General features: G+C 39.1%; 1 protein-coding gene across 1 annotated transcript in view; it reads left to right on the top strand.

Annotated features, from left to right (window-relative positions):
* Positions 1-1,483: 1,483 nt before the first annotated feature.
* The window catches only part of LOC112957221 (3-hydroxyisobutyrate dehydrogenase, mitochondrial-like), a 39,308-nt gene continuing 17,886 nt past the window's right edge, over positions 1,484-22,905 (top strand). Inside the window, exons 1-3 of the mRNA XM_026050822.1 lie at positions 1,484-1,630; positions 5,733-5,842; positions 7,925-8,046. Of these exons, the coding sequence (XP_025906607.1) occupies positions 1,484-1,630; positions 5,733-5,842; positions 7,925-8,046 (379 nt within the window). The remainder of the gene's footprint in view (positions 1,631-5,732; positions 5,843-7,924; positions 8,047-22,905) is intronic.

Raw genomic sequence — 22,905 nt, 5'->3', positions numbered from 1 at the left:
GAAACTATGAGAAGAAAATGCTGCAGGATGGTGGTTATGGCTGATGATGGTGTTTGAAGCTCATTTATTTGTTTCCTATATTTGAGATGTAACACTTCTTAAAAAAGCAATGTGCCCTTTTTATGACTTACCTCAGTTTGCTCTAAGCATTTTCCCAGTGCAATTTTCTTTTAAATCGTGCTACTTCTCTAGCTATGTAATTGCTATATGCAGCTGTGGAAACTATCTCAGACCAAAATTCTCTCAACAAATGTGATTTATTGAATGTGGCACTTCCAAAATAGTGCTACAGATGAAAGAGCATGACCATTGCTGGCTAAGAAGGAGCTTAAAGTCAGAAGACTTTAAAATGATTAATCAAGTGTTATTGGCCTAGAGAGGATTCTCTGCTAAGCACTGAGACCTCTCCGAGTCTAGATCCAGGTTATGCACTTTTTCTGTAAGCCTATTCCTGAGCTATGGAAGTTTACTATTATTCGTGCTTCTGCCTGCTCGGTCGCCACGTGTCCCAGTGTTTATTCCAAATCACTTTTTCCTTTGCCATAAAGGAAAAATTGTATTACATAATTGGCGGATAAATCCCAGAGCTGGCAAATTGGTGCTGCTGTTAGATTAGGGCTCTTCAGAGGGATGGGACGGTGGTTACACGATGTGGCAGCCAACAGCTCTCCTTAATCCTTAACATTTGATGTTCCCCAACCCCTCATGAAAAGCAACTGATTGAAATTGTGCAGTTTTCTTTAACTTGTAGATTGGGGTGTATAGTTCTCTTATGGTAGTACAGCAAATAAGAGCACAGCAGTTATTCTGATTAAAAACTTGCTCATGGGATAATTTGTTCCAGTTTTAAGGGCTTCCCTTTAAATTGTAGTGCAAGTGATTACATGGCTTAAAGGATTGGTAATGGCATTAGGGAGACTTTCACCTTTAGGTTCGTGGTTTCCTGACTGCAAGGTCAGAAGTGTCCAGCCGTTATCTGTGAAGGGCTGCATGAAATAAATTGGGAGCCTCAGCCTGTTTCTAGAGCGCAGGTGTTTAGTCCCAGGACTGTAGCCAAAGTTAGCTCCTGCTGCAAGGAGGCAGTCTATAAAATACATACATACATATATGTGTGTGTATATATATATATATATATGAAGACTTCATTTTTCTGTGATTCTCTGATCTTAGATTTCATGGCATTGTTCAAGTTTACTTATTACTATACTTTTTGAAACATCTTTTTTTTTTTTTTTCCAGTTAAAATCATTTCCTTTGCTAGATGGGAAAATCATTCTGTTATGCTGTCTGTGGTGCAAAGTAAGCTATAATTTGAGGTTTGAATTATGTGGAATAAGATTTCACATTTATACACTTTTTAAGCTTAAACATTTATCAGTGCAAACAGATTACATGATAACTTTTATTGCATCATTGTTATGCGTTTCTCTAAAATATGAATATATTGATGTTTATTATTTTGAAATCAGTGTGTTCTAGGGCAATGGCTTCCAAAACTCCAGTTGGATTCATTGGCCTGGGTAACATGGGAAACCCAATGGCAAAAAACCTGATAAAACATGGATACCCGGTTATTGCATATGATGTGTTCCCAGAAGCTTGCAAAGAATTTCAAGACTCGGGTGCTCAGGTATAGTAGCCAACTTCCTTTATTCTGACAATAACTTTATGCACTGAATGATTCTTGCATGTGATTTTTTTAAAGAAGGCTTTTTCTTGCGCATTCAAAACTAAAAATATCTTGGGGACGTCACTCAGAGTCTGTGGGGCTCTACTTGGAGCATAGACGTGGCTCCACCGTGAGTCTTTGTCATGCTGTAAACCAGAACTGCCACCTTGCTGCACCTCCGTGGCCTTTTTCTCTCTTCCGTTCTTTTTATGAGACCACATTGACAGCCTGTTCCTTCACCTCTTGCTTCCCCCTCTTCCTCCTCCCCCGTGTCTGGAGGGTTTGTGGGCCACTTCTCATCTGGCTCCTGCTTTGACCTTTCCAGGCTGGGCGACCCCAGTTAAAGGGTCCTGCTGGCAGAGCTGCCAGGGGCACGGGGACACACGGGCTTCCCCGCTGCGTCAAGGGGCAGTCCGCAGGGGCAGAGGAAAAACCCAATTATTGCAGTGGCTGTTCCCTGGAGGTGAGGAAGGTTGTGGTGAGAGGAAAGGAAGGAATGAAAAGGAAAAGAGACGGGAGGAAATTGGTCTCATTAAGGAGGTTTACCCTCCTGCCACATATACATATATATACCTTGGGAAATCGTGGCCCCCTTCCAGTCAGTGCTACTGCTTTTGTTGACTGGTTAATAGATCCAGAAACCCATTCAGTTCCTCACAGGGTTGTTACCGTCCTTTCAGAGTGCCTGAAGCTTATTAATATTTTTGACATACTTTAAGGCTATATAAATTTAAACAGTTGCTGTTACTTATCGGTGGCTGGAAAGGTCCATAACACAATGACACAAAGGAACATGCAAGAGTAATGCTCAGCAGTGACCGTGTAGGAGATAGAAGGAATTTATCCAGCAGGAGATTGCATCTAGCCAAAGGTAGAGCTGTGTGTTTTGGAAGTCTAAGCTGGTGGAGCAGGTGGCAACTGTATTGAATGAGGAGATGCCAAGATTTGTGGGGAAAAAAAAGATATTGTGCACTTATTGATAATTTATTGCAGCTCCCCCTGACTAATTACAGATTTTTTTGTTTGTTTGTTTTAGTAAGTGGAAAAGGAAGCTTTACAGCTTGCTTTCCTGCCTGTTGTATTTATTTAGTTAAAGCAGCTGAGACCCTCAGGCATGAAGCAGATCTCTTGAGTAAGAGGTTTTGCAAATAGAATAGAAGTTTGAACAATTGGTTGTATTTTTAATTCCATTTCTGCAGTGGGATCCCTTTCCTGTGGCTGCTGCTTTGGATACCCTATTATTGCCTTGGTAACAGTCTTCAGCATCCACTGCTAGGCTTAATGTGATATTAAAGGCAAACTGTAATGCTCTTAAAAATGAAGCCAAAAGCCTATTTTAAGATCATAAATCACTAAGAGAATACACGGGTAGGCTTAAATACAAATAAAACACACTTAAAGTAAATATTTGAACATAACTTCCTTTTTCTGATCTATAGGTGTAAATCCTACCCCAGTAGCTTTTGCAGGACTTGGAAACTTGTGGGCCCAGGGGGCCTTGTAGAAACTGCTGTAGAGGCAACGCCGGGCTCCCCGGGCTGCTTTTGCTTTGGGCTGGCTTTGGGCTCGCTTGGGCGAGTGTGGCTCGGGTGAGCAGATGGCCCAGGGGACAGCCAGTGTTGTCACGTGCCCATTGTTGGGCATAAAGCAGTAGCAGTGTAAAGAAAGGCTTCTCATATCGCATTCCCTGTTGCAAGTTTGCTCCACCTGCTTAATACCAGAACAGACACTGAACTTGGAGGGCTCTTGCTCAAACCCAGCATGATCTGTGTTAGTCATTTGCTGTCATTTGCTAGTATTTGGGCATGGTTTTTATGTCTGTGTAGGCATTCTTAATGGCTTTCAACCCTTAATATTTCTTAATAGCTTTCAGATCATTTATTTCTGATACAGAGATTTCCAAAAATAAACAAAAAAAAATCATATGCTGCTTATTGAGCCAGGTGGGTGGATTTCCCGGGGCATTCTCCGTTGTATTTGTTACAGTATCAAAGATACATGAATGACATTTCCCACTCTAACATACTACCTGCTTCAACGCAGTAAAAAGGTTTTCCTTCATATGGTTATGGAAGTACTGTCACAATCTGCATATCTTTTAAATCTCATTTTCTAAATTTAAAAAGACTGATACTATTTTGAAAGACATAGATGGAATGAATGCATTTCAGTACAGCCGATTAGTGTACTATGCCTTCTGTATAACTGTGTCGCTTTAGGCATTAGTTAAGTCTGTGAGATAGCAGTAGAACAGCTACATCCTATCCACACAGCAAAGTAAGAATAAGAGGCTGCCATGGCTGTTCAGTTGTGTGCCCAGCATAATGTTCTTCAGCTTCTGGCTCAAGGATAAAAATGAGGCACAGAAACCTTAGCTGACAACTTGCAAACCATGGAGGGTACTGGAGATAATATTCTCCCATCAGAAGATGCATATAAATCCAGGCTCCAATTACACGCTTCCTCCCTGCTCCTTTAATAACACACTTTGGGACCGAGCTGAACCCGAGATCCTCAGAACTGCAGACATGGGGGTCATGCAGCTCTGTGAAGAGCTGGGTTCTCCCTCTCCAGGGAAGTCAGTCATGAAATGAACCCATCAGGTATGCAAGCTGCTCTGCTTATAATTGCTTCTTTTATTCTGCCTAATTTTTATTTTCATTCAGATTTGGGCTTGTTTCCTTGTATAACTGTTCATTATACAAGATGTGTTATGTAGTATTAACCTTTTCTTTCAAAACAAAAACTACATGTTCCAACTCCCAAGCCAATTTGTTCTTTGTTTTTATTTATGTAACAGATTTGTTCAGTGAATATTAACAGTCTTCCCATGCTTATTCTAAATAGCTTCCTGGACTGCTCCACTTTTAGCCTGGGAAGAAACGTTATTGTTCAGTTTAAGCTAAGTATACATTCAGTGAAAGCCTTATTCAGTATAACTCTTCTTTTTTTTTAATTTAAACAGTTTCAAGTGACTTAATCTTTCAATTTGTCTATGTCTTGTTAGCAGAAGTTTTACTGGAACTGAATTTTTGAGTCATTAGATATCAGATGTGTTGATATATTTATTTCTTGATTTGCAGTTCCTCGTTATACAGGTGTGGTTGTACTGGTACCAGTTTAAATGGTATAAAGTGCAACTGTTTTTCTTTTTTTCAGAAATACTTTAACTTGAATGAACTTATTATTGCCATCCATTTTTTTCTTTATTAATTTTGTTGATTTATTAAGCCCAGCAAATAACATTGGAAGTAATGATAAAGTCATTGGTCTTGAAAGGATCAAGAAAATACGTGTTTTCTGTGAACAAAAGTCCATTACCTGGACTTAATGAGAAAGCTGTAATGAATGCCTGATTTCTAATAATGCCATTGGTAGCCTCATTTTGCATATTCAAGAAAACCCTGAATTTGGTCTGTCACAAAACAAATTATTTTGTGAGGCACCACTCTTTTGCCGCTTTGCACCTTTTAATGTCTATTAGTTACTATATTTCATTAAATTTCAAGTTTGACTGGGCTTTACTTTCAAAAAAGCTTTCTTCAATACCTGGTTCCCGCTTAACAAAATGCCTTGTAATTTGAAAGCCTTGTTGGCAGGCAAGTAGCCAGAATGTGTGTGCATGTCCACTAACCTACTCCTGGTGATAACGGTCAGATGCACGTTGTGGGTAGCCTTAAATTTTCCGTGTGAGAAGAGCTTTTTGTGTGCTGTGCATAGCAGCACCGGGTGGGCAGGCAGCCAGGAGGGCTGATTCCTTGGTGTTGTCCCTCCTCTGGGGACACGTTGTGGAGGGATCGTGTGTGCAGGGACATGGCTTGGGCTAAACTGCAGAGCTGTGGGTGAGTTGGTGCTTGCATGACCATTGAGGAACACTCTGCAGGAGCTTCCATGACAGGATGTCTTTTCCCTTTCCGCTTTTTCGTTAAGAGGGCAGAGTTTGTCTTGTATTCTCTTTTTGTTTGTTTGTTTTCCTGCTAGCTTAATTGTGACTAATGTCTTGCAATTTTTTTTTTCAAGAAGCATAAGTTTACATAAAATTCTCTTTTTTTTCCTTTAAAAGGTAACAGATTCTCCAGCAGATGTAGCAGAAAAAGCAGACAGAATTATCACCATGCTGCCTTCCAGTCCCAATGCAAGAGAAGTTTACACAGGAGCAAATGGAATTCTAAAGTAAGGATGTGCTGTAGTCTGGAGAATTCCCACTTGGACTCAGGCCTCTATTACCTTGGCTATCAAATGATCCCTGTTGCTTTAGCTCCATTGCTGTGCATTTAGTTAGTGCATTTGACATGATGCTGTCCTGTTTGCCACTGTTGTTATTTCTAATTCCAAGACTTCTTTTAAGCTGTGATTGATTTTGAATTGTTTTGGCTAATGTTGTATTCTTTTTTCAGAAGTAACATGTGAATTTGAGATCAGTGTCTATCATCTAACTTCTACCTACATATTTATTATACTATAGTGTATAGAGATATTTTAGCAACAGAGAAGTAAAACTAGAATATTTGCTGGTGATAATTATTTGCTTAAGCACTTTTTTCCTATGATTTGAAATTCTGTAAATAAATGTCCTGAAGAGATGCCATTGAGTCTCACAGTATTGAAATACAGTTATAAAATAGCTGACAAAGCTTTATTGATTTCTACTCCTAATGTCTCTTGTCTTTGCAGACACACAGCTGTTGATAAAGGGATTCTAAGGCTTGTAGTTAAAAGAAAATGTTACGGATTGTTAAACAGTCAGAACCATTGATATATCTAATGCTTTATTTAACCTGAAGCCAAATTCTCCTACTGGATACACAGAAGTCCTTGTCTATATCTGCTCATACTTAAGAATGAAGATCAACATCTCAGAACCCCCCTTTTTCAGAGATGATAGGCTTTTCTTTTTCTGTGTATAGTTGCTGCATAGTTATTTGTCTTACAAAAAAGGGAAAATGTTTATTAAAACAGTTTGTCTAAAAACTTTTGCTTTTTTTCAAATTTGGGTAGGTTTTTATCACAGAATGGTTAAGGTTGGAAGGGATGTCTAGAGATCATCTAGTCTAACCAGCAGGGTTAGCTCCAGCAGGGACGCCCAGAGCACGGGGCACAGGGCGGCATCCAGGGGGGTTGGGAAGGTCTCCAGATAAGGAGACTCCACAGCCTCCCTGGGCAGCCTGTGCCAGGGCTCTGTCACCCTCACAGTTAACAAAGTTCTTCCTCATATAGAGGTGGAACTGTCTGTGTTTCAACTTGTACCCATTGTACCCTGGGGAGAAATACTGCTTCACTTCGGTGTTTTCTTCCCTACTTATTATGCAAGAAAATATCTAAAGAGTTTATTTGATTTGAGACAGTATTTTTTGACGTTTGTAGAGAGATTTCCATGGAGCTTAAATCCATTATTTGCAGAATTCTAATAGTGGCAGTGCACAGAGCTTCTGAACTTGCCAAAGTAATAAGTAGTGTTGGAAATGTTGACTACTGATGTGTTGCTCTTAGCAGAATGTCTACAGCTTGATACATTTGAGGATCATGTAGGATATTATTGATATCCAGCATTATTAGAATAAAGGAATAATTTATTATTAAGAAGAGCAAAGTGTAGTAGCTTGTCTTTAACTATTGAGAGCTCCACTACTAATTTATTGTGGGTGCTGTTAAAGTGCAGTGATTATAAAATGGAACAGGGGAAGGATGTTCTGTTCTCCTTTCAGCATGGGCATCACTAATTGACTTCTATTATATCCTTAGTTTAATTCCTCACAAAGCAGGACTGAGCTGATCTAAGTATGTGTAGCTTAGACTGTTCAGGGAAGGAGGGTAATTGGATGAGCCCTGCAAAACTTGGCACACGGCTGTGGGAGAGGGTGCCATCCAGGATGGCAGCGCTTCGGAGACTGATTGGCGGTGCTGGCCCCTTACAATGAAGCCAATTAATCTTGGGAGTTCCTAGGTTTGAAAAACACTGAGGGGAGCAAAGGATGGAAAGCAGTCGGGTGCTTCTGCAGGAAGAACATCCCTTTTTGTTGTTGTTCAGGTTTGATTGTGTTTGAATCATTCAAAACTGTGCTATAGCATGAATTTCCAGAGGAATATTTGGAGTATACATATTTAGTAGGTCTTGCTCAGTAGGGTTTAAAACTATGTTTATTAGTGTACCAAAAGTATCTGCATTGTTGTCGTGCTAAGGAAAGCCACTGCCATGCTCATAGCTGCAAGTGTTCTAAGCTACAAATACTTAATGGTAATTAATCTTTGTTTTAGGAAAGTGAAGAAAGGCTCATTGTTAATAGATTCCAGTACTATTGACCCCGCAGTTTCAAAAGAATTAGCTAAAGCAGTTGAAAAAATGGGAGCTGTATTCATGGATGCTCCAGTTTCTGGAGGTAAGTCTTCATTAACACTTTACCTCATATTGAACTGGTCAGCTTTTTGTTGATGATTCTAGCCACCAATTTGTACCCTTGTTGGTACAAATTGCTTTTCTTCACTGTATATATGTATTATTTTTTGTTTTCACTGTTATATATAAAAGGGAAAAAAAAAAGCTATGTGTTTTCTTTGTGACATGGACGTATTTTTACCTCGGTATGAATAGCCTGATGCTTTCCAAGAATCAAGGAACAGTGCTGCTTGTAACCTCTTAGTTAAAAGCAGGCAGGGAAAAAAAGCAGTAGAAAAAAGACAGCTTAGACTAATAAGCCTCATATTCCAGCGCTCTGAGTTTTGGAGTATCTCCTGCAGCTGCACTGCACACTCTTTAGGGAGCAGCTGAGGAGGGCTGGTGTTATTTAAGAAGCTACTTGTTAGTTTAGAAATATTTTTAGGCTTTAGGATTATGCTTTTGTTTCAGACATGGAGAAATGGAGATTTGACATGGCATGATACAATCGTCCTGTTAATTTACCTTCTTTCAGAAAGCCGTATTATTACATGGGTTTTCATGTCTCTTCAGTCTCCATATGTTTCTTTCTGCCAGGGGAAGACTAGCTTGAGAATTTAGATTGCTGTTAATCAGTTCTGCTGCTTTTTAGTTAACTAAAAAAGAGAGAAGGAAGGGAGGAAGAAAGCAGCATGTTGTGAGGAGATGGATGGAAAAATGTGCATGTGAATATTTGTTCTTGAAGTTGGAGACTCCTAACCACTGATTTTTGAGTATTGTATCTCTCATAAAAAAGAACTGAGATCAGGCAAGTCTCTAATTTTGTGGGTGGAAGAGAACAGAAGCATAAAATTAAGGTTTTGAAAACAAAACCATAGCTGATTGCTGATATTCTTGAATTCTTGGCTAAAACTCCCAGAATTGGAGGTCAAGGAAAGCCCATCTTGTGTGAGAAAATCATGGGTTGTTTTATCTTCCACTTTAAGAGCTACTGAGAGAGCCTTCTTTGTTTTTTCTGTCTTCCTGAGTTAATTTGGATAGTTACACCTTAAGAAAATAAAGATGCAAACAGTAGGATAGGATTTTCCCTTACAGGGTTTATCAGAGGCCTGATGTATGAGCTAGGAAGAGCACAGCCTGCATTTCAAATCAGTAAGGTAAGCATAGCTAGGGAGTAAAAATCATCATTTTTATTTTAATATTCTCTTCTCGGGAAGGTTTGGCAGCGTGTGAGAAGCCAAAATTTTCATCCAAGCTGAAATGCAAACAGCAAGCAGGAAAACCCTGAGGATACTGAGGGATGTCATGGGGAAGTTGGGATTCTTGTTTCCCAGCCAAAATATTAGTTCATGCTTTGTACAGTTAGATAACTTGTTAGCCTGGGAATAAAACACACTGGAAAAAAATGTTGTGGCTGGAGGATATATCTGATCATTTTCTAAACATAGCACGGCCTTCCCCTTCCCCTTTGGGCAATGCTGACGTCTTTTATGTGGTTCTCCTCAATCTCTGTTCCCCCAAATAGGCCGTTTACCTGAGGGCATTATTTGTCTTTTGGAAATTCTGCAATTTATTTTTACCCAGAAATTTTTGCTTAAAGACTGACTATGCTTTAACTACAAAGAAAGAAGAAAAAAAAGATTTCAAAATAGCTATGTTTTATTTGGGTTTTCTTTCCTGAGAAAGTGGTAATGCTGAGACTGGGTTAATATGGTAACAGACAGTTGTCTAGTCTGAATACAAATGACTGTTTTGGTGTTTAGTGATCTGAATACAAATTATTTGGTGTTTAATATGAATTACAGATTGACTGATACTCTGAAGGATGAGGAAAGAATTCGTGTTTAGCTTGCTAGTAGATAATATGTTTGTTATAATACCAGTTAACAATGTATGTAACATAACATAGTAGGTTGCTAATGACCTACTAACATAACAAGTCAGGCCTCAAGTGAACAGACTATTCATAACTTGAGAAATGAAGTATAGTAGGAGAATACAAGGAAGAACTTCAGTGTTTGGTTTGCTTTTACTTCTTTTTAGATGTAACACATCATGACTTTGAGGTATTTTCATATATTCTGGTTGTGTTATTGGGCATTTGCCCTTGTTGTCCTTAGACCTTTGTGTTTCCTGGCTGTTACTGGCAGATTGATTCACTTCAGGTTCGGGATGTTGTATTAATGGACATCAGTATTTGCCTGCTCTGTGAATAGGTTATTTCACAAACCAGGCAATATTTTGAAATTTATTGGTCTGTAAACCTTACGGAGAAGATACTGGTGATTTTAATCCTGCCCTCATGTTGCAAATGGAATATGGTAAGGCCAGGGATTGATGACAGATTTGGGGGGTTGTTTGCACCCATACTACCGAAGATTTCTTTTACAGATGGGTCTGTGCTGCCACGTAGCCATGCTGTGCTTTTTGCGTGCAGCTCAGAGATAACACTAAGTAAGTGTGAGTTAGCACACCAAGTTGCTACAGCGTTATTTGGTGTTAACTAATTTTGGAAAATACTTCTTATCCCTGCAGTAGCATTGAGATTATGCTGCTAATGCTCTCCAGAGAGAGCAATCGCTTTATGCCAGGATTAGGATCACTTGCAGGTCCATATGAGAAGGTTGTGTTACAGTTCCCAGGGCTGCCCTGACTTGTGAGCAGTCTGGGAGCACATGGCACATGAGGAATCATCTTCAAAATCTGTTCATTTTTCTCTTTTTTCCCCTGAATCTAGGGGAGTAAACTAAACTTTTTTGAAAAGATGAGATTTTGAATCTTTGTATGAATAAAAGGCCTTTAAAAGACAAATTACCACAGAAGCATAGGGAACCAATGACTTGTATGAACACTGAACGGAGTTCTAAACTAAGGCTTAAGAACCAGACCAAGCTGATCCTCCTGATCCTGAAAGGATAATACAGATTTTCACCCTTCAGAGCAACTTCACTAGTAGTTTCACTGTTGATGTAGTCACGTTTATCTCTTTGGGATTTAGTGTTCAAAAGATGCCTTGTCTCAATCACTGTGGGCAAAATTACTTTCTTTATTTCTGATGTGATGTGTTGCTCACTGTAAGTGCGTTAAGTGTTCAGATATCAGCTTCCCAATTAAGCTTTTCTTTCCCTCCACTGGCTCTAGCCATTATAGCAGCTCCTCTTCTGCTCAAGCGCCCAAATTGGGGCACTTCCTGCTGGAAGTCCCCAAAAGGGAACATCAGCATGAACTTTTGTATGGTTTTGAGTTACAAATAAAGTGCTTTCAGTTCTCTTGGAGGTATGGTGCCAAAGATCTGATTATGAAATTTAAGTAGGTCTTTCTGTTCGCTGTCTAATGTAGCCGATAGTAGTCAGTATAAAAGTCAGTCTGCTAATAATTAACAAGAGCTGTCATGTAGAGAACTGCAGTCATTTAGTCATGCTAAAATAGTGCTAACCACTAGGATAAAACATCTTTTATATGAAATTTTAGGTTGGAGCTGGTTAAGAGGCTGAAGTTTCTATTCCAGCTGTCATTTCATTTCATCTTACAGTAATACTCCCGCCAGCTCCTGCTAACCATTAAGTGATTGAAAGAGTATTTCCACTAACACTGGCAAATTGAGACTTCTGCTCTTGTATAATGGAGTGAATGTGAACCCCTGATGAGTGAACTGCAGACTTATTTCCTCTGCACTCATTTCTTTGCTTCACATGAAGCAAAGAAAAAGAGCATCTAGATCTACTGTGGAGATCCTCTCCTTCATTTTCTTTTGGAGAGCAATGTATTGCCTGGTTCCAGCTTAAAAATAAAGAGAGAAAAGAGGAGACCTTTTCAGAACTGGAGAGATGCATGTATTCCACTAACACAATCACACATTGATAACAAAGAGGCTAATTAGGATAATGGGTGAACGTGATGTGAAGTTGGATGCTGAAGGTCTAGTGCAGTGTCGTTTACAAGAGAAGCAGAGGAGAATCCTGTAGCAAAGTTAACTCTGGTACTACTCTGTGTCTGTACTCACCAGGGCTTGCAAATATGACTTGAAAGATGTTTCAAGATATGGCCAAATAATAAAAATTGATAATAAGTGGTTCAAATGTTGCAGCTTCTAGCTTGTCTATTATGTTGTAGTGGGGGAGCATCATCAATGTTTGTGAATAAAGACCTCTCCTTTGTTGCAGAGTCTTTTCTAGAACTGTATCTTGACTGGCTATTCCAGGCTGCATCGGCTTTGTGCATTTGTGTCTTTTTTAGCAAAATAAAATCTTATGGCTTCAATGGGAGATAAAAGTTGGTTGGTTGTTTTACCATCTCTAACGTGAGAAGTTACATATTTTCTTAATGTACAGAAAGCATGAAATGCAGAATCTTCTGCGTTCAATGGTGTGGAGTTTTCTAGTTTTACTGTTTCACCTCCTAAATAGGTTTGATTTTTTTTCTTACATGTTAGGATCATCAAAACACTGTGAAGAAGAAAGAGCTTCAGTTGATCGTACTTAAAAAAGTCTTTTTTTAAAAAAAGCTGTAGGGAAAGTATCAGGTGAACTATGATTTAAAGAGGAAAAGAAGAAATCCTTTGAAATTTTCATGTGCTTAAAATGCTTCTGAGTATTAAGAACTTCGAAATGTTTGGAAATCTTTGTCAAGACATAGATGATGGAATGGTAGGAAGCACAGGCAGGGAGGCAGTGTAAACCCTGCATGGACATCACTAGGTTGGCTGCTGTTGCAGAAAGATCGTGCATTTACTGATGAGGTGACTTGGTGACAGTATTTTCTTTTGTGGGTGTGTTTTGCTCTCTTATTTTTATGGGAACACAAAAGGTGGTGGGAGGCTGCGCAAGGATAAACTTGAGACTGTTGATTGCTGGGGTGGAGGCAATTGTTCCTATCATGACTAAAAGGGTGGAATGGCTGATTTTCTTAAATAATATATATTTTGGCTATAAAACTGTATATAGTTCAGCCAACCAATGACCAATGTGTAGGGAAACATATCTGTCTTCATTTACTCAGAGGTGTAAAGATGCGTTATTCAGGCAGGCCCAATGGGATATAAGTAGGAATAATAGGCTGGAAATTATTAAGGAGAGAAAAATGCACACTGTGTCTACCAGGAAAAACTTCCTAACAACAATCTTAATACACTGTGGAATAATTTTCCAAAGGGGATGGCTGAAGCCAAATATCTCGACATGCTTTAAACTCCACTGGGCAAAGTGCTAGGAACTGTTCTGTAGGGAAAAATCTTTCACTGGCAGGAGGATGGCTACATGATCTAATAGGTCTTTTCCATCTCTAATTTCTACAATGCTATTGTGTTCTCACACATGGTGTTCAAAAAAAGTTAAAGGAAAACTGTCCAGATGGAAGTTAAAAATCCCCATGGCACTCTTTGTAAAAGAGTAAGGGATAACTGTAGAATTATGGCCAACATTCCTTTTCTCAGTAGAACTGGTTCTAATATCCATGGATCTGTGTGAGCTGTTCCTGAATTCCTAATAGCTGCTGGTTTTGCTTGTGGCTGCGTTATTGCTGGTATCTTGCTCACCCCTTCAAGTACTTTGTGATACAGAGGAAGATCTTCAAATTTTAGTCTGTCATAAATTCTAGGGAAAAAGATTAATTAGAAGAAGCTATCAAAAAAAAAAAAAAAAAAAGGAGAACTTTAAAAGTTAAGGAGATGCAGGTGTTGGTTGGAAATGTTTCTGGAAAGTATCGATGGCTTTGAAGCTTCCTGCCAGGTTTGTTTTGTTTTTCAGTGTTCACGTTTCTCTCTTCCTTCCTCAGGTGGCTGTTGTGCTGCGGACAGTAGGGTCCATCCAGAGCAGAACTCAGTCACTGCCTGCCGCCTCCTGAGCCCTGTTTCCCTCTTGTGCTGCACGTGGGTGGCACATTGACACACTTGCACGCTGAGCTCAGTCCTGCAGCACAGGAGAGCAGGAGGTTCAAGCTGGAGAAGGCAGCGCAGGGAGGTCTCCAAGGCTGCTCAACAGCCCTTTTTGCTGGGGGGGGATTCCCACCAGCTGCAACGCACCAAAGCTGCTGCTGGGGGAAATGCAGCTTCGTCTGGATCTGGATGCAAAGCAGTTGTGCTTGCAGCTCAGTTACCTCAGACGTACATTTTAATTTGCAGGTACAAATTTCTGTTGATTAAAAGAATAAACAAAACAAACAATCCATTCGCCAGGCTGGGTTGGCCCGCTCTAGTCTTAAAACTACATTTTAAAAATTTATTTCTTATTCAGCAGGGCACATCAGTGGATCACATGAGAAGAAACAACTTCTTAAGTGTGTGAATCAAGACCCCAGGGCACATTAATGCAAACTACTCTGTGTTGAAGAATTTTGCAGACCTATTAAATACTCAAATAATTTAAAAGGAGAAAAAGCAGAGGGAACTTTGCAGGCAGAGACAACTGCAGGGGCTTTTGAGGCAAGCTATTGGCAGCTGTTTATTGATCCTCTAAATGGCTGAATCCAAGATCCATAGAAATGAAAGATGATATTTTATTGGCTGCCATCTGGATGTTGTTAATATTCTGAGTTATTTCTGTTTCTTTCTTAAAATTACAGAAATGAGTTGGACGTGGGAGACATTGAAGCATCAGTCGTACAGAGCTGCTCCAAGTTGCTAGCTCGGTGCAGAAAGTTGTCTTGTAGCGAAGGGCATCTTTGTGTTTTGACTAATGGACTCTTAAGTTGTGTTCATAAACAGCGGAGTAAATAATAATTTCAGCAGAAATGTCCCTCTGTACTTTTAAACTGAATACCCAGGGAAAGTTGTTCAGTTTTTAGATTTTTTTTGTGTTAATATTGCCAGATTTGAGACAATTCACCAGTTTAAGCTTTTGTTCTTAGCTAGACTGAACTTGGTTAATCTGCAGAGTCCACATACAAATATCAAATATTTCATAAATCCTCATCCTCCAGTCACATTCAGTGAATCCATGATTTGCATGACTAAATGAAAACGTAAGGGAAACAATGCAGGCTCCTATCTCTGATACGCATTCAGAATTGAGCTGTAAGCATACAAATGACGCCAAAGTTCAAATTTCAGTTGGTCCAACAGTATTTGCTCTCCACTTCAGGCTGCTGAAATGCAGAGGACAGTTGAGGGTCATGCAGTCTCATTCCTGAGCTGAAGACGGATGCAGTTGTCAAGAACGGTTCTCTTGATGCCAAGAACAACATAAGACCTGAACTGGAAAAAAAGAAAATGTACTGCACTGTGTTTAATCACCATCTTTAACTCTTAAAATGTCTTTTTTGTTGTTGTTTGCTTGTTCCTATTGTTAGTTTAGTAGGATACAGCGTATGGAACTTCTTAGAGCTTAGGCAGCTTTAGCCTATGTGCTTGCAAGAGTTAGAGTGGCTTGACTATAACAGAGTAACACATCAAATCTCACTGTGATGCTAACCCTTCAGTTTCTATTCCTGATTCTGTAGGTAGTTATATTTTAATTATTTAGTGGAAGAATGTTAAATTCAATCTTAGTGAAATGGAGGAAGGAAAGTGAGAAACACTCTACAATAAATTAAAGCTTTTACATAGTTTAGGTAAAGTGATGTACTGATTTGATAGTTTCCCTTTATGCTACTCAGCAGTTAGTAAAGTTTTGTTGTTTGATGTGTGACTTAGGTCACTGGCAATAATATTAATCTGACCTTAATTACTGTCCCCTTGGTCTGTTTCGCAAAAGTTGCCCCAGACTGTGTAAGATGACAACTACCCAGTTACCTATGTAGTTTGACCACAAGCAGTCAAAACCAAGAGGTGGTTTTTCCCTCATTTTGTTCTCAGTGGATCTCAAAGCTTTCTTTGCTTTAGGATAATGCAGGGTGGGGATGTATGGCTTGGATCTGCTAGCGCCATTGGGAGTGTGGGAGGAAGCGCTTTGGAGCAGCCCTGGCTGAGGAACAGAATCCTCACGTCTTGGTTGTGTTAGATTTCTTGCCTTTGCTTAAAATCATGACCTTCCAGAGACGAAAATGAAATACCTTGTAGCTATATATAATCTGCATTTGTATGACTATGAACAGTTATCTCTTCAAGCTTCACTGATATGTTGAAAGAACCAAGTTTGGGGGCTTTTTTTTGATACCTGTGTCTTAAATTTTCTAAAATTGCTGGTAGCCTGAAAGCAGCATCTTGTTGGTGTGAGAGCAGATGAATGCTCTTCTCTTGAAAAGGCATTTCAGAGTGAGTACGCTGGAAGAACACAGATTTCAAAGCTCACTTTTAGCTAACATCATTAGCATGTAAAATGCTGTCCTACTGCAGCCCTAAGAGTGGATTTAGTGGAGTAATTTAGAGCGAACTAAGAGTATAGCTTTTTTATTTCTGGAGATACTCATCTTGAAAGTTACATTAGCAAAGAGTCGGGGGTGATGCTGGGGCACTGGGAAACTTTTATAACGGAAGTACTAAATGAGAAGCTGATGTGAATTTGGCAAGCAGGAGAATTCCCCGAATTAGAGCATCTTCTTCGCAGCCGTGGCCTGAATGCTGGCAGCCTCAGAGGGCTCCCACCCCGTCGAGCTGGAAGTTCCCACAGAGAGCACTGCTAGTATCGCTCGCCCCGAAACAATGGAATAAATTCCCCCCAGGGCCAAAATGAACATCCCCAGGCACCCAAATGCCTCATTCCCCTGCTAAAATAGACTGCATGATAGCATTTGTACTAAGGATTTAGTGACTGACACACCTAATAAAGAAGAAGGTGATTAATCTGACACTGTTCACTTACACTTTTTTTCCCCCCTGCTGTATTAATATGTTTAGCAGTTCTTAATACAGAATGTGACTAAGTGCACTTACTCAGTATGTTGTTTTCCTTAGCAGACAATTATGCCCAACTTGAATAGAGCAATTTTTGGTAACTGGGTTGAAGGATTCTTTGAAGATTGAAACAGTAGGCAGCAAAGCTTGTTAAGGAGTTTTTATTTTACAAGCCCTCAAGAATTCAGAATATGGCTTGCTTACTACTTAAAAAAAATTCAAAAGTCCCTTATAGACTTCATTTCAGAGCCAGCATCAGATCTGTGCTATACTTGTCTTAAAATCCAAACATGCCCTCTTGGTCATTACTGTTTACGGAATCAGAACCCTACTGTTTCCACTTGCACTGTATCTAATTTATGGAAAGGTGACCACAAAAACTAAAATTATTTATATGTTGGCACCTAACAGCTCCACTATAGTTAAGGGTCTGTTGGCATTTCCATTATAAACCTTCCCTTTGAGAAGTTTATAACTTGGCGGTTTTACTTTTGCTTCAGGCTCAAATGTGCCATTTTCATCCAAGCACAAATTCTTTTACAGAATTTCATTTAAATCAGTTTGGCCATTATTTATTTTAGAGTGTGTATGGCGGGGAGTGGATGGGAACGTAGTATTTAATTTTGGTTTCAGAAGCTTTTTAGTCGGGCTGCATAATGAAAGGAAAATGGTGCTTTTTATTTTATTTTGAAGGCACTTAACCCTTCCTTGGACGTGTTGAAGTTACCAAAACTTTGTTTTTTCAAGTCGCTCTCAACACATACGTGCCATTCATCTGCCCATCGAGCCTTTCTGACCCAGTGAGATCCTGCTAGGAAGCAGCAACCTGCCTTCTGCCATGTCCTGCCTTCTGCTAGTGGAAGTTTTTAAGAAGTAGGCACAAAAATATATAGTGGATGTCCTGTAGAAAGCCCTATAAGTGGCCAGTGCAACTGAGGAAGTCCATTTCTTATGGGTTATGTGTAAATTGCTACTTGGGTACCATAATCTTCTCAGTCAAAAGTGGCGGGTGATGCAGTTTTCCTTTACTCCTGAATGTCAGCCCGCAAAGAATTACCTCTTTTTAGTCATAAATTCTTACGATAGTACTGAATTATTGTGCTGATTATGTTCTTGCCACACAAATAGTACCAATATATAATATTTGAGTACCAATCTTGGTAACACGATAGCAATGTAATTTTACATGGTGGATTAAGGATATGAAGAAAGGAAGTTGTGTTTAAAAAGGTTTTATTAGGCCAGATAATACAGCTGAAAAGAGCAGGTAAGTTTCTGAGCCAGTTCTTTAATTGCACTTGTGAAGAAGCAGTAAAATTCAACACCTTTTTTTTTTACCTTCTCATTGCTGGTGAGTTATTTAAAAGAAAAGCTATTAGATGGAAAGCAAAATGGGGAGAGACTAAATTGTTTGACCACTTACTGTGTGCTTAACATTTTGGTATCTTCTGTTTTTGCGTAGTTCGCAGATTTGTAGAGTAGCTTAGTGATCAGACAAATAATTTATTAAATCTGTTGTGTTGTATTTTGTCTTTCATTATTGCCAAGAGAGGGAGAAGAGAACAAGTTTAACTGTGGAGGTGGTTCTCGATAGATTATTGGGCTGCAGAGCTCTGGGTGCATTGAAGCAATTGAAAGTTTCCTCTCTTGCATATTTTTCTTAGCTCATGAATAAAGACAACACATGTTAATCTATCTATTTATTTATTTATTTTAACTTGTTGACATAAGAATTTACATGGCACTGAGAGCTAAAACTTTAATAAATATAAGCACATTCTTTGCAGTTCTGGACTCAAGAAGAAGTTTTCAGAAATAGCCAGGATCACAGGAAACTTGATTAAATTAGCCCATCACTATCCCATATCTAATTTTAATACCATTCTCACTGATATCCCTTTATTGCTGAGGATGGAGAAATGTAAATTATATGCAGGCAATGTATTATCTTGAGAAGTAGCTACTCATTAGCTCATAATATACCATATCTATACAGCTCCAATTCAACATAAAGCATTTTAATACCTACTTAAGTGCGTCTGTTCGATGGGAATGTCATCTCAGTACAAGAGGGTACCATCAGTGGCTGGTAGGGTCTGTAGGGGTCTGTAACAGGCTTTTTTTCTGTAGAAGCTGAAGGGTTTCAAAAACCTCTGCAGAGCTGGCAATATAGGTAGGATTTGGCTGGACCTTTCCCGAAGTGTTAAGTTTATATTTTTCAAATGTTGCACGAACATAGTAGAATATTGTTCCCAAAAGAGCCTGAGTGGCCTTGTTGTTTTTGAAGCTGACCAGCAACGTGGGGATCATATGTATCTAACTTTATAAATTATTCTGAAATACTCTTCAGGTTTACTCTGCCTGAAGTAAACATAGAAGTTTTGTTATTCAGTGTCACTTTATGTTCAAGGATATATTATTCTCTATTTTCAGTATCTAATTTTGTTGAAATTTAGCATATCAAAATGATTTCTACTGCTTTCTGGCTTTAATAGAAAGGAGATGGTATTAAGTCACAATATATTAGGGTTGTTTTCGAAGCAGTGCCTCCTACAAACATGATCGTGAAGCAGATTTATGTATTTAGACTTTGCATGTTTTAATTACCACTGTATTCGTGTCAGCACGGCAGCTGACTCATTTTTATGATGTCCCTCATTTCTTAACCCCCTTACTGAAGCAGAAGGACTGCCCGTGTTTCCCCAGCCCCTGCAGTTCGTGCACTGCTGCTTCTAATGAGGTATCAGCTGGGAATGGGCCTTCTCCAGTCTTTATCACTAGCTTCTGTAACAACTTGAGCATCTTCCACACCGGCTGATGAATAAAACACATTTTCTAAATTGCAGTTGTTGCCTTGGGTTTCTAATGGCAAAACATACAGGAATCTGTGGGGAAGGAGAGGTGGAGAAGGTTCATTAGCTGCAAGGTGCTTCTCTGTAAGTACCTGGCATAGAGTGCAGTTGCAGAGGGAGCTAACAGGAGTGTTTCGTTTATTAGTGTGTAACTTTACTGTAGCATTTTTACTATTTTTAATACTTCTGTAGGTTGCTGAAAACACTGGACTTTGTCCTTAACTTTGTTATTTGAGTATGTGGCTATTTTGACTTTGACACCTTTCCTGGGGAAGAGTTGTCTGCCTTGTGCTGTTCGCCTGCATGGGTTGTTGCAGCTGAAGTCACGTGGCTTGTTCTGAGCTTGCCAGAGCAAACTGAGCAGATAAGTCTGAGGGTAAGATAACTTAGATGGCATAGACCACAGAAGCTCATTTCTGCAGCCCTTAATTAATTTGCCTCCCTAATAAGACAGCTCTTGGGAAAGGCAACAGATTTAATCTTTAATGTGAATAAGCTCTTACTATGATGAGATGGAGTTCCATTATTTTTATATACTTAAACAAGCTGCGTTGAAATCAAAGGTGGGGAGGGGGAAAGTAAGGCTGAAGACATTAGTCAGCTCAGCTTTATTTTCCTTAAAAGACATACAAAACCGAACAAACTGAAAATGGATAGGAAGAGGTAAAGAGGCTCAAAAATTAGTTGCTGATTTTATTTTCCTGTGTTGATTTTCACCTGTTTATGGAAACGGATCATTTTTTTCTCAGTATAAAGTATAATATTTTGGTTTTTAACTATTAATATTTGAATGTTTTACTTTCTTTTTATACAAGCAAAGAATTTATCTCTAGCTGGAATCAATATGCAGCTTACCCAACCTGAATTTCTTATTGTAGCAGGGATGTTACAGATTGAGTTTATGGGCTTTTTCCCATTTTCCCCAGTACTGTAGTATCTTTTAGGCCTCTTATTCTCATAGAACAGTAAATAAGAATTTAATTGCAGTTCTCTGCTCAATGCTAAGCCAAACACTTGGCAGACAACTGTCATAAGAGTTTCTTTTCTTTGCCTTGCAATGACCTTCGCTTGACCTAAAGTGACTAGTTGCTGTAGGGATGGCGATGGCTTGAGCTGCTTCTAGAGGTGTTCAGAAAACTTCTTGTCTGTCGTAACCTGGTCAGTGTGTGTGTGTTTCTGTCTGTGCTTTAAATTGTCTAGATTATCGGTTTCTAATAAAGACAGAAATAACTAGTACCACATTATTTTGATGTGATTTGCACTGCTTCCACAAGCTTTCTGGAACTGCAAAGACATCTAGATACCAGCTTTTTCTGTTAAATAATAGATACGGAAAATATAGTAGCTTTAAGATATCTGCCTGTTTCGTTATAAATCCATTTAAAATACTAATCATGATTCATGTTCCTTCATTCTTTCCACATTTAGGAGTGTTACCTGGGTTTGGAACAGCCAACTGTCTCAAACCCACTATCCACATTTTTGAAGGAATAAGAAGTCTTGGCAGACACTGGAGCAATTAATTGGCTTTTTCAGCCAAGTCAGGTTAGGAAAGTATTTTGAGAGGAGGGGGTTGGGTGGGAGGGGAATACAACCTTCTGGTTTCAAGTTGGACTTCTCTTAACCCTTTCGGAGCGGTGGGCAGAGTTTCTCTCACCCTCTCCCCTTCTCTGCCTCTCACGCATGTGAAGCTGATTCCTTAAGTAAAAAAATGCTAAAATATTGATACCTGGGGCTTGTATATGTTTTAGAGGGAGATGGCATTTTTTAGAGATGAGATGACAACTGCTGATTTTAAGTCATGTTGGATTTAAAAATCCCTGAGGTGAAACCAGCATTTGGATTTACATTAAAGTACTCTGAACTGCTGTGTATGTGTGCTCAGAATGGAGGAGGAGGGAAGTGCTACTGAAGCACAGGGTAACTTGTCTTCCTTTTGAGTTAGGATAAAGTACTTGGGCTTGTTCTCCACATTCAGCATGTTGGCTTGATCAGGAATACTTGGTTAATATTTAATTTACAGCTCTACAGCTCTGCTTATTTTCATTCCGAATGCAGAACAGGTACGGAATAGAAAATTTAAATGGTAGCAGCATTTGTCTGAAATATCAGAATTGCTGCACAGTCTGCTTCTTCACAGTTTCGTGTACCTTTTGGTGCTAATGGATCACTTTATGGCAAAGGGTTTTCAGAGCAGTTGCTTTTAACAGTTGGATGCTCTTGTTCAGGGGCTTTGTTTGTTTGTTTCAATTGTCCTTTATGGGGCAAACTGCTAGTAGTTCGGGCTGGAAACTGTAAAGTTAAACTTTTTGGAGTCGTTACTGCCCCAAGTGGGAATATAAACCATATTGAACAAAATTTATTTAGCCTGTTAAAAAGTCAGCCTAAAACTACGTTTAATTAGTTTACACTATTACATCACTTCTAGTGCGGACTAGAACTAATGCAGAGTAAAAGGAGCTCTATCAGGTGAGCTGACTGTGGCCCATATGGGACTTTAAGATAATGATGAGTTTAAATTTCCTCTTAGAGCTAAGTGAGAATAAAACTGGAGGCAATAAATACTCTTGGCCAAAGCCATTAAATGAAAAAGTTGGGAATTCTCCAGCTCTTGACTTAAATTGTTTGTTTATCAGCTGGCGCCTAGTCTGGAGTCAAGAGCTGGAGATTTCTATCTGTGACAGAACTTTGAAACTCTTGCAGGACACTTTCATTTTAACTTAAGGTAACTTGAGTTTATAGCTTTGGCTTTAAAGATTACTAATGATTTACTCATTTCCTTACCATTTAACCAGAGAGGACTTTTTCCCAGGAAGGGATCTGTGTTTATTTAGGGCCTTTGTCTGCGGAGGGATTAAAAGGCAGCCCACCAGCATTGTGAACTTGATGGTAATAAAAGGTCACCAACACACACCATAAAAACATTCTTACTATGGAATTAATTATACAGTGTAATTTTACAAAGCATTTCAGTAACCTTCCTTTTAGACTTTTGATGCATTTGATTTTTCCTCAAACAGAAGAAAATTCAGCTTTTCAGTCTGCAAGATAGACTCACAGTCCATATACAGCTGTGTACACTGCAACACACTGAGCTGCAAGTTCAACTTGCATGATTTAAAACAATTAAAAAATCCTTGGCAAAGTTAGATCTCGGGGTGTGAACTTTAAAACTTAACCATAATACTGCACACTGAAAGCAACAGTAAAAAAGAGATTTGTGGACTAAGAGATGCAATTGATT

This window comes from Nothoprocta perdicaria, unplaced genomic scaffold (genome assembly GCF_003342845.1).
Source record: "Nothoprocta perdicaria isolate Ctin4 unplaced genomic scaffold, notPer1 scaffold_70, whole genome shotgun sequence".
Classification (NCBI taxonomy): Eukaryota; Metazoa; Chordata; class Aves; order Tinamiformes; family Tinamidae; genus Nothoprocta; species Nothoprocta perdicaria.
This window is presented reverse-complemented; position numbering and strand designations above follow the sequence as displayed.